Source organism: Rutidosis leptorrhynchoides, chromosome 2 (assembly GCF_046630445.1).
Source record: "Rutidosis leptorrhynchoides isolate AG116_Rl617_1_P2 chromosome 2, CSIRO_AGI_Rlap_v1, whole genome shotgun sequence".
NCBI classification, from domain to species: Eukaryota; Viridiplantae; Streptophyta; class Magnoliopsida; order Asterales; family Asteraceae; genus Rutidosis; species Rutidosis leptorrhynchoides.
Genome location: NC_092334.1, coordinates 49,297,884 through 49,313,405, shown reverse-complemented (window position 1 = coordinate 49,313,405; position 15,522 = coordinate 49,297,884). Strand labels below are relative to the sequence as shown.

General features: G+C 30.8%; 1 protein-coding gene across 1 annotated transcript; it reads left to right on the top strand.

Annotated features, from left to right (window-relative positions):
• The first annotated feature begins 12,888 nt into the window (after window positions 1–12,888).
• Window positions 12,889–14,709, top strand: LOC139887860 (pelargonidin 3-O-(6-caffeoylglucoside) 5-O-(6-O-malonylglucoside) 4'''-malonyltransferase-like). The gene is made up of 3 exons (XM_071870911.1): window positions 12,889–13,530; window positions 13,841–14,488; window positions 14,668–14,709. Exons 1-3 carry the CDS (start codon window positions 12,889–12,891, stop codon window positions 14,707–14,709), a joined length of 1,332 nt encoding a protein of 443 aa, XP_071727012.1.
• Window positions 14,710–15,522: the final 813 nt, after the last annotated feature.

Here is a 15,522-nt window from a genome sequence, read left to right as displayed (position 1 = left end):
ATAGTTCAAAATTTTGAGATTCAACTTCATAGACTTTGTTTATCATGTCAGAAATATTAAATCATATAAAGATTAAGTTTAAATTTAGTCAGAAATTTCCGGGTCATTACAAAAGCGCTTATTACGAGTTTGAGTTGTATTACAACTATTATTATTCTGTTAGATACAATCTTTACTACAATAAGGCTTAACTCGGGACCCCATTACTAATCGTACTTGGTTTGGTATTGCTATCACACATGACCTCGAGAGTCATGATGATATTAGTGAGGAACGTCTTGCATACACAGTTAAAAGTTTACGATTTTGACCTTTCAGAGTCGTTTTAGGATGTCAAAATGACATTTTAAAGTTTTTAACTCTGTGTACAATAAAATAATTAGCTTACAAATTAACCTTTCATGATACTCTAGGACATCAAGCGATCTTTTTAATATTTTAGTTATTTTTATATGTTTTAAATAATTATTTTATAGTTTAATAAAATTTTATGACTTGTTTATTAATATTGTCTAAGTTCTTATCCAATTATGGAAGTAGAGTTCTACTATTGAAAAAAATAACCACTGAAAAACATAGTTATCTTATACTCATACACAATCATCATTTATATACCTTCTTTTACCTTATTATTATATGTGTTGTAAAATAATTGTTAAATACAAAAATAACTACTACGCATAATTATTATTATTTTTTTCATTTTTTAAAACGACAAATAAAATTTTATTAATCCTCTAGTAATAAACTAGAGGTGTAGAAAACAAAATACATCACGCTACAACTTTTAACTTATAGAAACAAACTAGTTTTCGAACCCTCGCTTCGCGTCGGGTTCAGTTTTCAATGTATTTTATTGTGTTTAGTTTGTAAAATTATTTCGTGTCTAACGATCATGTCGTTGAAACGCAACTCGAATCGAACTAAAAGGTATAACCCGTCAAAGATTTAAATGTTATTTTAAATTAACAATATATGTGCATCTCCGCGTTTCGCTATGGAATTGTTGACTTTTAAAAATTTAACGCAATTAAGTCGTTATCTTATATTAACGCTTCGTACGATTCAAGAGTAGAAGATTTACTGAAATATATCCAAAAAATACTAAATAATTAAAAAAATAATAGACCCATATGTGTTTGTTGTTAATAGATGAAAATAGTTACGGAGCCTGCGAGTGAAAAATCAACGTGTACGAAAAGTACCTCAAATATTTAGGGTTTTTTTAAAAAGTGTCCGTTTTGCGTATAGTTAGTCACATTGTGTTCGCTTCGTGCGGGGGCACCGGGGAGGGAGGATTTTACCGGCCATGCCTTCGAATTGGTCCGGGTTTCCTCCAGGGCAGTAGTTGGGATGAGTTATGCAACTACGGGAGATAGACGTGTGGTGGTTAAGTACCTACTCTACGTGTAAAAGTGTTGAACCATTTTTAATGGTGAATGTGATATCACAGACAGTTTATGCATTTTTGATCAAAAAATGTAATTTGTCTTTGACTAGTAAATGTCAGTTTTTTACACTCAATATAGGGGGGTGTGCATGGTCTAGACCTGAACCGAACCGGGTTATACCCGGACCGACCCGAGGACCGAATTTCTAGAGAAATGAGAATCGAGGACCGGACCAATTATATATGGTTCGGTTCCGGTCTAGTTCTAGATCGGTCCGAGCAGTTCGGTTAAAAAGCTGACCCGGATATCAAAATAAAATTTAGATTAATAATGGCTATTTAAATCAAACTGTTATATTTCAGTAGGCTTATAACTACCTTTAGTGGCCTGGTTCAATATATTCAAATTGAAAGAACCAATAAAAGAGAGATGTGTTGTAGAAGATATAGGAGAGAAAGAGGTTGAAGAGGTGTGATGTATTTAATGTATATGTGTTTTTGTAACTTACATTATGCACATATATAGAGTACAAATTTTACTATCCATATTTGACTAATTACCATCCATATTTAACTACTAAATTTACAACACTCCCCCTTGGATGGTAATTTTTTTAAAGAGCAATTAATACTGCCTCGTTAAAAACCTTGCTAAAGAAAACCCAGTGGGATAAAACTTTAGCTAAGGGAAAAAGAGTGCAGCATAGAGTTGACTCCCCCTCAAGTAGACAACGCTGAGTCGTCACATCTTTTGAACTTGCCTCATGCCAATATTGTGAGCGTATGTTTTGAAAACAGCGATTGACAGTGCTTTGGTATAAAGATCAGCAGAGTTGTTGATTGAACGTATCTCATTTTAATCTGGTTGTCTTTTACGAGATCTTGAGTATATGAGAAGAATCTGAGGTTTTCATCTGAAACTGTATCATCTAAATCTTTTATGTACAAGTTTGACCCTTGTGATTTGTCTACAGTCTCCTTCATGGTTTGCTCAAACTGTTGTTTCAATTCCTATTCCCTTTCAGTCTTTTTCTGAGCCTTACCAATATACCATTCTTTTCCATCAAACTTATGACCGTTAAGACCGTTTATAGCTTTAGCGCCTCGTCAGCATTTATGTTTTGTTCTGTCATTTTTGACACTCTTCTTTCATTTGTACTATGTAAGCTGTATTATCTTCATAGATAGTTGTTGGGCTTTTATAGCGTTCTAGTCCACAAGAATCAATAATGATTTGTATCATTGATCTTAACTAAAATCATTCCCGAGTAGCTTCATGTAATGCAATCACTTCGGCATGATTTGATGATGTTGCAAGAAGTGTTTGTTTTGAGAACGTCATGATATTGCGGTGCCTCCATTTAGGAATACATATCCAGTTTGAGATTTAGCTTTATGTAGATAGATAAATAATCTGCATCTGTATAACCAAACAAATCTTGTTTCGAGTTGTTAGAATAAAATAATTATAAATCAGTAGTTCCCCGAAGGTATCAAACTATTTGTTTGATCCCATTCCAATGTCTTTTGGTAGGGGCTGAGCTGAATCTTGTCAATAAATTAACTGCAAAAGAAATGTCAGATCTTGTATAATTTGTAAGATACATAAGAGCCCCAATTGCACTAAAATATGGAACTTCTGAACCAAGAAGATCTTTATGATCTTCTAGAGGATGAAATGGATTAGTATCAATATTAAGATCTAACAACCATATGAGTACTTAATGATTTTTGTCTTGTCCATATTAAAATATTTTAAAATCTTTTCGGTATAAGTTGTTTGATGTATAAGTAAGTCATTAGTTATATGCTCAATATGTAAATCAACGTAATACTTGATTTTTTTTTATTTTAAAATTTTTCTTTAGAAGTTGAATGGCTTCATAGATTTCTTTATTTAAGATAATTGATATAAACAGCTATGATCACATATCCGAACATTGTTTTTATAAAACACACGTGCAAATAAGTTTATATGTATACCCTTTTCTTATCAAGTAGTAATTTAATCGATTATACCACATACGTCCCGATTGTATAAACCCATTTAGAAATCTTTGTGATTTAATGGAATATATTCCATTGGGTTTTGCATTAGATGCTTATGATACCTTAACCCTTCAGGTATATTCATATATATATCATTATTAAGTGATCCATACAGATAAGTAGTAACAACATCCATGAGATGCATTTAAATAACTACCAGGTTGATTAAGTATCTAATAAGTAATTGTATTCATTATAGGAGGATAAGTTTTTCTCCTAATTCATTTCTGGTCTTTGTGGGAAATCTTGAGTTACAAGTCAAGTTTTGCCTTGTAACTTCATTTGCACATTTTTTTTCGGATAAAAATTCATTTGTATCCCATTGTTTCACATCTTTAAAAGTGATAACGATTGATCCAAAAACTTTTCTTTTATTGAGCAATTCTAATTCAGCTCGTATTGCTCCTTTCCGTTGAGTTCAATCACGTCTATTTTGATATTCAATGACAGATTTTGGTTCCAGATCATCATCTTTATTCATGATGTCATTGTAACATTATATGAAAATATCTCATCAAGATTTTTCATTTCATTTCAGTTTCATAATATTGCATAATTTATTGCAATTTATGTATTTACATTTATCAATATCCTTTGCAGAAGGAGTATTGATTTGTGGTTCTTCTTGAACACTTTCTTTTACCTCATTATCAGCTGATTTTCTTTTTCGAGCATTTTTATCTTTGGAACCAATTGGTCTCCCACGTTTCTGCCGTAGCAAAGACTCATAAGTGACATTATTGCCAGCTTTTGTAATTTCAATTCTAGCTGAAGCATTTATTGCTGGTATATATGATTTAGTCACTTATTTTTTGTATCTTTAAATGCATAAAGTAATTAATTTGCAAGTTCTTGCATATGCATTATATTTAAACTTTCTTTTCGCATTCTTTTGTGCGATGATCAATATTCCTTAATTGATGTTCACATCATGAAACATCATTTTATTTATATTTCATTTCTCCCCCTAATATAGGGAACAATGTTTCATTAAAGTGACAATCGACAAAACTTGCTGTAAAAACATCACCCGTCATGGGTTCAATATATCTTATGATTGAAGATGTTTCATATCTAACATATATTTCAATCTTTCTTTGAGGAACCATTTGTTGTGATTGTTCAATTAAAAATACACTGCACAACCAAATGTTCTAAGATGGAAAATATTCGGTCTCCACCAAAATTAAGTTGGTAATGGAGAATATTTGTAACTTGCACTTGATTTAATGCGAATTAATGTCACATCATGTAAATTTACATGTCCCCATATAAATATTGAGAGTTTTGTACTCATTTCTAATTGTCTAGTTATTAGCTGTAAGTGTTTATCTATTGATTCAGTTAAACCAATTTTGTGTATGCACATGAGCAACTGGATGTTCAACAACAATCCTTGTAGACATATAATAATCATTAAAAGCTTGAGATGTTAACTCACCAGCATTATCAAGTCTCATCCTTTTAATGGTGTAATCAGAATAATGTGTTCTTAATTTAATAATTTGTGCAAGAAACTTTGCAAATGCCATATTAAGGCTTGATAACACACAAACATGAGACCATGCGTTAGATGCGTCTATTAGAAAAATGGTCCACATGATGGATGAATTGGTCCATATATATACCCTTGAATTCTTTCAAGAAACATTGGTGATTATTTCTCAATGTGCTTTTCATTAATCGCCATATGTGCTTTTCATTAATCACCATATGTGTTTTTCGTTAATCACTATATGTGCTTTTCATTAATCACTATATGTGCTTTTCATTAATCACCATATGTGATTTTCATTAATCACCATATGTGCTTTTCATCATATATCATTTTCACCATATGCGCTTTTAATCATATGTACTGCGCTTTTCGTCATATGCACTTTTCATTATATGCGCTGCGCTTTTCATCATATGTGTTTTTTATCATATGCGCTGTGCTTTTCATCATATGCGCTTTTTATCATATGCGCTTTTAATCCTATGCGCTGCGCTTTTCATCATATGTGCTTTTTATCATATGCGCTTTTCGGTGCTACATAGATATTTCTCATTTTCGATTATCAATGACTGATAATCATATCCATTATAATATATATCAGAGAAACTTAACAAATTTCTCTTTGATTTGGGAGAAAACAAGACATTGTTTACCAAAAAATTCGTACCATTTGGTAATATGAAATTTTGCCTTTTTCGTTCCTTATATCAAGTTTGCAAGAGCTGATATAGTATTTATAATTCCTTCATTTGATTTAAATCAATGAAATATTTCTTAGATTTGAACATAGTGTGTATGTTACTACTATCTGCAATACATAGGTCTTTACCATTTAATTGATGTTGTATTTCAGCAGGATTCATACTAAAACTTCAAATAAGATAAGCAAATAATGAGTTATATTTCAGCAAGATAATCAAATTATATTACCTGCAAACAAGTTATAATCTGAAGTACATAAAAGATAACACTTAATAAAACATATGCGTTATGGTCTAAAACCATTTATTTATGAGTGATACATAAAAAAAACTAGGCATCTTAGAAAATTCAAACCATTCAAGTCTCAAGGTAGCTCAGGGTTAATTTAATCAAGATTTGTCAACAGATTCACTCTCGTTTTCTTTTCTTTTGGGACTTATTTGTAGAGCTAAACAAGATGTTCATGTATTCAAGAAATACTAGACTGATGATCCACGTTACCAGATCATTAATAAGAATCTCCGGAATTCTTATAAGAGCGTCTACTAATATCTTTAATTTTATTCTTTCATGGATCACCGTTATTTTTTTTTATAATTAATATCGTATCTATCTTTGAGTATTTTTCATAATACACTTGAATTTTCGATCATATAATATGTAGATTCTAAGGACTCGTCAATATGTTTGCTAAGAAAAATACTTACTATTGCTTTCTCTTGTTCGGAATAATTGTTATTTTCATTCAGGGTTTCTAAAATACCGTTTGATTCGAGATGTTTTTCTACATTCATAACCCATGTTAAGTAGTTGTTCCCACTTGTTCTAAATGAGCAAATTTAAGCCTTTTCAAATTCGACATTTTCTATTATCAAAAAGATGAATAACATAAATCATAATCAACTTCTATTCATAGACAAATAATAAAATGAAATTAGAATCATTTTAAATTCATAAGTAGCAAACAACAGAATAATGGTATGATTACAAATAATAAAACCACAAGGACAGGATAGAATATAGGTTCACCCGGTGGTATATTAGCAACAATGATGATAGTTAATATGACCAATATAATAGGAAAAATCATCCTTGTGTGAATCATTTTTACAAAAACCTTTTGAGAGTAGTAATCTGAAAAATGAAGATTGATTTGTGAAAAATGTGAAAACGGAGATGTTTATTTTATATTTGAAAAATATAGTTGTTGTAACGTCGTCAGTTGACGTTAACAACCGTTATGTATATATGATCGTTGTAACGTCGTTAGTTGACGTTAACGAATAAAGTCACTATATCAAAACGCGTATGAGTAATATAAAGGACAAGATTTTTTTTTCTTATTTTAACTTTTAAGATTTACTTTTAATAAAAATACAAACTACTTTTTCTTATTTTAACTTTTAAGATTTACTTTTAATAAAAATACAAACTACTTTTTCTTATTTTAACTTTTAAGATTTACTTTTAATAAAAATACAAACTACTTTTTCTTATTTTAACTTTTAAGATTTACTTTTAATAAAAATACAAACTATTTTTTCTTATTTTAACTTTTAAGATTTACTTTTAATAAAAATACAAACTATTTTTTCTTATTTTAACTTTTAAGATTTACTTTTAAGAATAAACATTAGTATGCATGAAATAAATAATGATTAATTGCATAAGTAATCATAAATGTTAGATAACATATAAAGACCCCATCGTATTCGTATTGATCGGAATTAATCTCGACCCATGGTACCGTGTTGTCAAATGACGTGTTGCGTACATAAAGTACCGTGTTGTCAAATGACGTGTTGCGTACAATCATGAGGTCTTATTAACATAAATATAAATGTTAGTGAAGTTAATAAGAGTTAGATTACAGAAAATATAATTCAGGCGGTATAACCGACCATATATAACTTAAATAACATAAATATAAATGTTAGTGAAGTTAATGAAAGTTAGATTACAGAAATATAATTCAGGCGGTATAACCGACCATATATAACTTAAATAACATAAATATAAATGTTTGTGAAGTTAATAAAAGTTAGATTACAGAAATATAATTCAGGCGGTATAACCGACCATATATACCTTAAATAACATAAATATAAATGTTAGTGAAGTTAATAAAAGTTAGATAATTTCTTACCTTGATTAGTGACGTGTGCTTGCTTAGATAAACCTTGATTATACGGAGCACTTCGTGCTGATAATGTGTTATATTTCAGTAGGATTATAACTACCTTTAGTGGCCTGGTTCAATATATTCAAATTGAAAGAACCAATAAAAGAGAGATGTGTTGTAGAAGATATAGGAGAGAAAGAGGTTGAAGAGGTGTGATGTATTTAATGTATATGTGTTTTTGTAACTTACATTATGCACATATATATAGTACAAATTTTACTATCCATATTTAACTACTAAATTTACAACACAAACCATAATCATAGTAAAAATATTAGTTCTAAATCAAAAGCACTTATAAGAGACAAATATGAAAGAAAAAGCTTGATAATATACGAACAAATATGAAAGGAAAGCTTATACCAATTGCAATTCATGAAGATGAGTAAATTTCGTAGATTAGCTTCAAAAGTTTATACTTCAAATATGGATATTGTATAGTATATTAGTAGGTCGTATATAAAATTTATTAGTGTGTGCATACTAAATTTTAAGGTTTGAGGATTATGTTATAATGAATAAGTATAAGTAAACATAATAATTAAAGGAAGTTATATCATGCACATAAGAAATTTATATCATTCGGATTGGTTCGGTCAGGTCCAGTTTCATGTTTTTTCGGGTTTGACCCGGACCGGACCGATACCTGAAATAGTGAAAATATATAGGCCAAGGACCGGACTAAATATCCTCGGGTATTTCGGTTCCGGTCCGGTTCCACCTCGGTCTTCGATTTTTTTCGGTTCTACCCGAATCATGCACACCCCTACTCAATAACCCAAAATGTCAGTTTTGTGTAGGGTTTATCAGTTTTTCTTTTTTACATTTTATTAATAAAATTAACACATTTATTTAATAAAACTAATAATATACTATTCAATAATATAGAAAAAATTATCAAAAATACTAAATAAAAAAAGTACTTAAATTTAAAAAATTACAAAATACTAAATAAAAAAATTACATACTTTGGGCCAGACATGTTTTTTAAAGATATTGATGAATGTATTGTGAAGAAGATGAAGATAAGTGTATATATATATATATATATATATATATATATATATATATATATATATATATATATATATAAGGTTGCAAAATTCGTTATTCGGGGATTAATCGGTCGGAACTTTGGAAAGATTTATCGACAATTCGGGGATTAATCAGAGGTTAATCGGATTGTACTTTCTACATTTAAAAACTAAATTACAAAAATTATATGTGTAAATATAGAAGAAAACCATAAGCATTAACATAAATTTTAAAGTAATTGTCTAAAATTGTTCATTTTGTTCAAAAACTTCAAAGTTCTAGTTTAAATTCATGTTAAAATTTTGACTAACTTTGACTTTGACCGACTTTGATTACCAAATTCGATTTTTAACCCGTCAATCGACGTTGACCGATTAATTAAACGGATTTTGGAAAATCGGAACGGATTCCTCTTAAAAATGAGTAATCGGGGATTAATCGGCGAGTAATCGGGTGATTTACAACAGTGTGTATATAGATAATAAAGATAAATGGGAGAAAAGTTTTAATTTCAAAAATTTTCGAAAAAAAATTTGATTTCAAACGGTCATCAGACGGCTGGTCAGTTCAGACAAATCAAAAAGTAACACGTGGAAGTAAAGTTTTTTTCCGACAGCAGTCCAACTGACGCCCTCCTTCCGTTAAAGCTGACGCCCTCCTTCCGTTAAAGCTGACGCACACATATGGCGTCAGTTCTCGTCACTTTCGGCCAACTAGACTTGACGTATGAGATCTAAAGGACCGTTAAAAATGATCTTACTATATTTACTCAGGTCCGAATATGTTTGATTGATAGCTCCATACACTTAATGTAGACTCAATTACAATCTATTATACTGCACGAATACAAATATATTGTAAATAACAAATGAAACAACTCAACTAAACATGTAATGAAGAGTTTCAAAGGACAATAGTATACTACTAGTGACTACTATACTTCTATTGACTATTACATTACATTACATTACATTACATTACATTACAAATTACAAATTACATTACATTACAAATATAGAAAAGGAGGTGATGTTATGGGTCGTTTCATCAGAAAAAAACAACAACACCATCCTCTAAACTCAAAGCCAATAAACCAAAAGCACCACCCCAACTATAGCCAAATTACAGAAAATACATCAAACTTCAGGGGGTAAAACGTAAATTCTCTAACTTAAAATAAAAACTCCACCCAAATACTTCGACACCCCGTTTCTTCTTCCTCGCCGCGTGTTAAATTTTTTCGACAGCACCGTCAGACTTGAAATAATGTTATGAACAAAACGAAACTAACTACGTTCCAAACGGACACTTTTTAAAAACCGATAAACACAACGACAACCCGTATCTTCCTGCTCGGCGCGAGTTAAATTTTTTCGACAGCACCGTCAGACTCGAAATAATTTTATGAACAAAAGAAACTAACTGCGTTCAAAACGGACACTTTTTAAAAACCGCTAAACACAACGACAGCCCGTATCTTCCTGCTCGCCACAAGTTAAAATTTTTCGACAGCACCGTCAGACTCGAAATAATTTTATGAACAAACGTAACTAACTACGTTCGAAATGGACACTTTTTAAAAAACGCTAAACACAACGACATCTACAACGGCGCTTAACACATGAGCCGTTTTCCCTTCTGTAAATATATAAAGCTACGTTAAATATGAATATGCAGGTGGAAATCCTCCGCCGCATCGCGCGGGCCGGTTTCGGACTAGTTATACTCGTAATGGACAATTTCAGGCAACAATTAATATCATTTAAAATGACTTGCCCGAACCTTCGGCAATTAGTGTATAGGATAATCGTAAAGTCTCACGGCATATTCGTCTAAATATGCTAATCACGTTATATATACATTTTGCTCTACTCATTGCATAAATTATCGATGTTTCTAGGACATCTCAAAATATTAATGGTATATATACACCTATGTAAGGGAACATATTTTCAATCCCCACCAACTTCACTTTGGAACGTTGCATTTTGAAAAAAAAAGAAAAAAGAAAAAAAATATATATATACCTATGTAATTAAATATCGTAATTTAATTATATAACTTAGAGAAGATTGATTCTATATGTGTTGTTAGTATATATATATATATATATATATATATATATATATATATATATATATATATATATATATATACTAGGTTTTTGAGCCCGTGCGTTGCACGAGTGTGTAAAAAACCGTGCAAAAAATGTAATTTACAGTTCATATTGGTACGTAAATAGCGATACTAAAAAAATAGGAAAAATATAAGAATTATTTAAGAGCCCATGGTGTTGACAAATTTTCAAAATTCTGTGGAGTTTAAGAGCCCGTGAAGTTGACAAATTTTAAAAGTTCTTTTGAGTTTAAGAGTCTGTGGTGTTGATAAATTTTAAAAGTGATATTGGGTGGTGCTAGTAACTTAATGTCTATAATTTTTTTCTTACAATTAATATCTTTTTCATTTTATTTAAATTATATAGTACGTTATATTTAGAGAAAATCATTGAAAATTTGTCATGGAATGTAACGTTAGTTTAAGTCTAAATTATATTATTTTAGAATTATTATATACAATTATTTTTTAAATAAAAGTGTAACCCGCGAGTTTAATTTTAGAAAAGTTGTTAGTCATTTCAGCAAAATAATGATACTCGGGGGAGTCGTCGTGTATAATTAATATTATAATATAATAGTTATATTTGTCCGTTCATAAATATTTTAAGGACTTAAATTGTAAATTCAAATCACTTCCATATTTATTGCTAGAAAGAAATGCTCTGTTAGTAGTGCATCGAAGCTCCGTGTCGAATACAAACTATTGCATTTAGTTCGTAAAATTATTTCGAGTGAACGGTGATGACGGTGGAACCTAACTCGCGACGAATACAAAGATAAATCCGTTAATTTTTTTAATGGGTATTGTTTTCGTACCATAAATAGATTAGACATAGATATATAAAGATTAAGTATTATTACTTCTATATTTAAGTTATATTACGTAATTGTAGTTTAATTGTATATTATTATATATTTTATTTTATTTTAATAATTTGTACACTATAATATAGATATATAGATATAATATATAGATACAAACATTCTAAAATAATTTTCAACCACAATTCACAAAAAACTTTTGGTTTATATATATATATATATATATATATATATATATATATATATATATATATATATATATATTAAAAATACATATAGAACTGATATGTGGATGAGTTTTTTTTCCCAAAAGCGGTTAATCGGAAAGAAACACAGCCGAACCTTGTAAGCTTTAATTCATTTCGAACTACTTGTTTTTTTTCTCCGGCGAAAACAGATTATCATAGCATTTGGTCCTTCATCAAAACAATGAAAGGAACCGCAAACGAAAGTTACAAAATAGAGGTCATTCGGCGTTGTTACTAACTATTCTAATGCAACTATGAATTAAGCCGAAAGACACAAAAGATCGGCCATTGATATCCCATACATAAAATAGATAACCATGACAAAACTTATAAGATGTTGCCCACAAAAACACCTTGAGCTTGATTTGATGAACGATTGAAGCCAAACAAGTGAGTTAAGAAGCTAATAAGACATTTAGTTGGATTCGACTTTGCTCTTTTCAGATTCATCTACAACCTTGAAAGCTTTAATTTCAGAATTGAAGTTCAATTATTTTATTATTGAATATATAGTTCTGTAGTAATTTATTTGTTAGATAAAGAGAAAGACGGATTAATGATAATGATATTATTTATTAACTAGTGGTATTAATTTATCTAACTCTAAGTCAAAAGATACATAATATACCGGTAATAGAATAGATAGGCGGATAATGAAAATAATTTATCTAATTCACAAGATAATATATAATACTCCGTATAAAATACATTATGGTAGGCTTTCAGTTTCCGGATAAAGAATCAGCATCAACTAAATACTAGGGTATAAATGATATAAAATCATTAGTTATCACTCTATTTAAATAACAGTACTAGTACTAGAGAGTGTAATAGCAACAAATTTAATGACGATGAAGGTTGAAAAACAATCATTGAAATTCATAAAACCGCACATACCCACCCCTGAAACCAATCGCACTTATAAATTAGGATTCACCGATGAGTTAGCTCTTTTTATGAATGTAGCAATCATTGTTTTCTTTTCTCCAAATCTCAATCACGAGAATAAAAACTCTATTCTACAACTACAAGAATCTCTTTCAAAAACTTTAACACGATTCTACCCTCTTGCCGGTAGATACGTTGATAAAACTCTAACCATCGATTGTAACGATGAAGGAGTTGAGTTTATACACGCGACAGTTAACGTCAAACTTGATGAACAAGTTGTTGGATCGAAAGCGGATCCTAATTTGGTTAATCAATTTGTTTCTTTCAAAACTCCCATGATGTATCAGTTGACTCACCCATTGCTTCTTTCGATACAAGTTACTAATTTCGAGTGTGGAGGGGTAGCAATTGGTGTAAATGCTAGTCACAAAGTTGTTGACGCGTCGACATTGTGTACATTCTTAAACGAATGGGCTGCTATAAACCGAGAAGAAAATAATATTGAATTTACGGGGTCGGGTTTTAGCTCAACTCTAATTTTTCCTGGCCGTGGTCTAAGTCTTGTTAAATCACCGTCTATGAGCGATGACGATAAGGTTATGATAAATCAACTTTTTTCTTTGGATTTTTATAATGACCACTCTTGTGAATGTGCATAAAAGTGTTATATACAACAATTACCTATTGATTGTAAAGTTACGTTAAGTGATGTATACAACACTTATATGCACTTTAACGACGACCATTGCAAGGTTAGTCATAAGATAATTATATATATATATATATATATATATATATATATATATATATATATATATATATATATATATATATATATATATATATATATATATATATATAACAAATTTAAATTAACATGTCGTATTGTACAATCTATTAATGCAGGCTTATGGTGAAATTACCAAAAGAGATGGTGGAAATATCATCTTCTATGACGATATGTTAAGAAAGTATACAAGAATTAAACGTTTGTTCAATGAGAGTGACATATCCAACATTAGAGAATATGCGGCGCGCACTAGTTCAAAAAGTAACATCCGTAGATGGTCGAAAGTACAATTGGTAGGGTCAATTCTTTCAAAAGCTTTCATTGATGTTGATCGCGCGATACACACATATTCAAGAGAGTCTGTAGTATTCCAGGCAATAAATTTAAGGGGAAAGTTTGCATCTTTCATTCCAAAAGATTCTTGTGGAAATATCACAGCAAAGAATGTCACAAAAATTGGGACACTCCAGATTACAACTTTAGAATTGGCTAATTTGTTAAGTGATTCTATCAAGGTAGCCTTGAATAACTACTCAAAGGTATTCCATGATAGCGAAGAAGGGAAATCGATGGTTTTGAATTCTTTGTTAGAAACGAGAACCGTTCCTGAATCAACTAACGTGATCGCCATAAGTAGTTGGTGCAAGTTCCCTTTTTATAAAGCTAACTTTGGTTTCGGAAAGCCAATCTGGGTGGCCCCTGCAACTTTAACTACGCAAAATATCATATGTTTGATGGACGATGCAAGAGGTAATGGAGTGGAGGTACATGTGTTTTTAAAAGTTAAAGAGATCCAGTATTTCGAAGAAGCACTGGATGGTTCAGCTCGATTGTGCGGGTGAGCTCAATTCATAAGAGTTAATTATGTAAGATTTGGGTTTTCTAATGTAACATCGTAATTTTTTTTTTTTTTTTTTTTTTTTTTTTTTTTTTTTTTTTACAGTGTAGTCTTATTTACAAAACGTGCCCTTACGTACAAACATAAACATAATTATTACACTTCATACATAAATACATTGTTATCAAAAACCGGTGTTACGTTAATATTCGATTTCATATAGACAACATCAGAGTTCTAGACTTGTCGAACACAACTCAACACGCCCATCTTCTCCCATGTTCATAAAAGCAAAAGACCTACAATCTGCAAGGGGGAAGGTGGAGGGGTTAGCACGAAGCTAAGTGAATGGACTAATCTAACAGCTAAAACACATAGGTACAATCACTAGAACATGCAGCAACAAATTAATCAGAAAGTTAATCACATAACTACTAGAACATGCAGAAACATAGCAATCTACCATTAACATACAACATAAAAGCAATACAAATACAATATCCAACAATCAATTAAATTCAAAGACCACTAAGGTATAAACACATCTTCAGCAACGATCAATCCAAAGCAACCGTGATAAGTACAAGCAATGGTCAATCAGAAGCAACCATCTGGGTAATCCGAAGCAACCCATTGAGAGACTCGACGGCCTGGCCGGACCAACGACCCCAGTTGATCAGTCTAGAGTCTACCGAAAACTCATAACTCTGTATCACTAGTATAAGTCTTCCACACGCGACGGACGCGTGATTTCGACTTATATTAATCATACAACATCAATGAGCCCAACCTGATCAGAAGCAAGGTTGATCCCTCCCGACCTGATCAGAAGCAAGATCGGTCCAATAAACGCGCGAGGTCATAGTCCACATCACACAACAACAAAGGTTCTAAGCATAGCAACTAGGTAAACGGTCTAGGTCATGTCACTATATGCCTTAACGGCTAGATTAACCCACT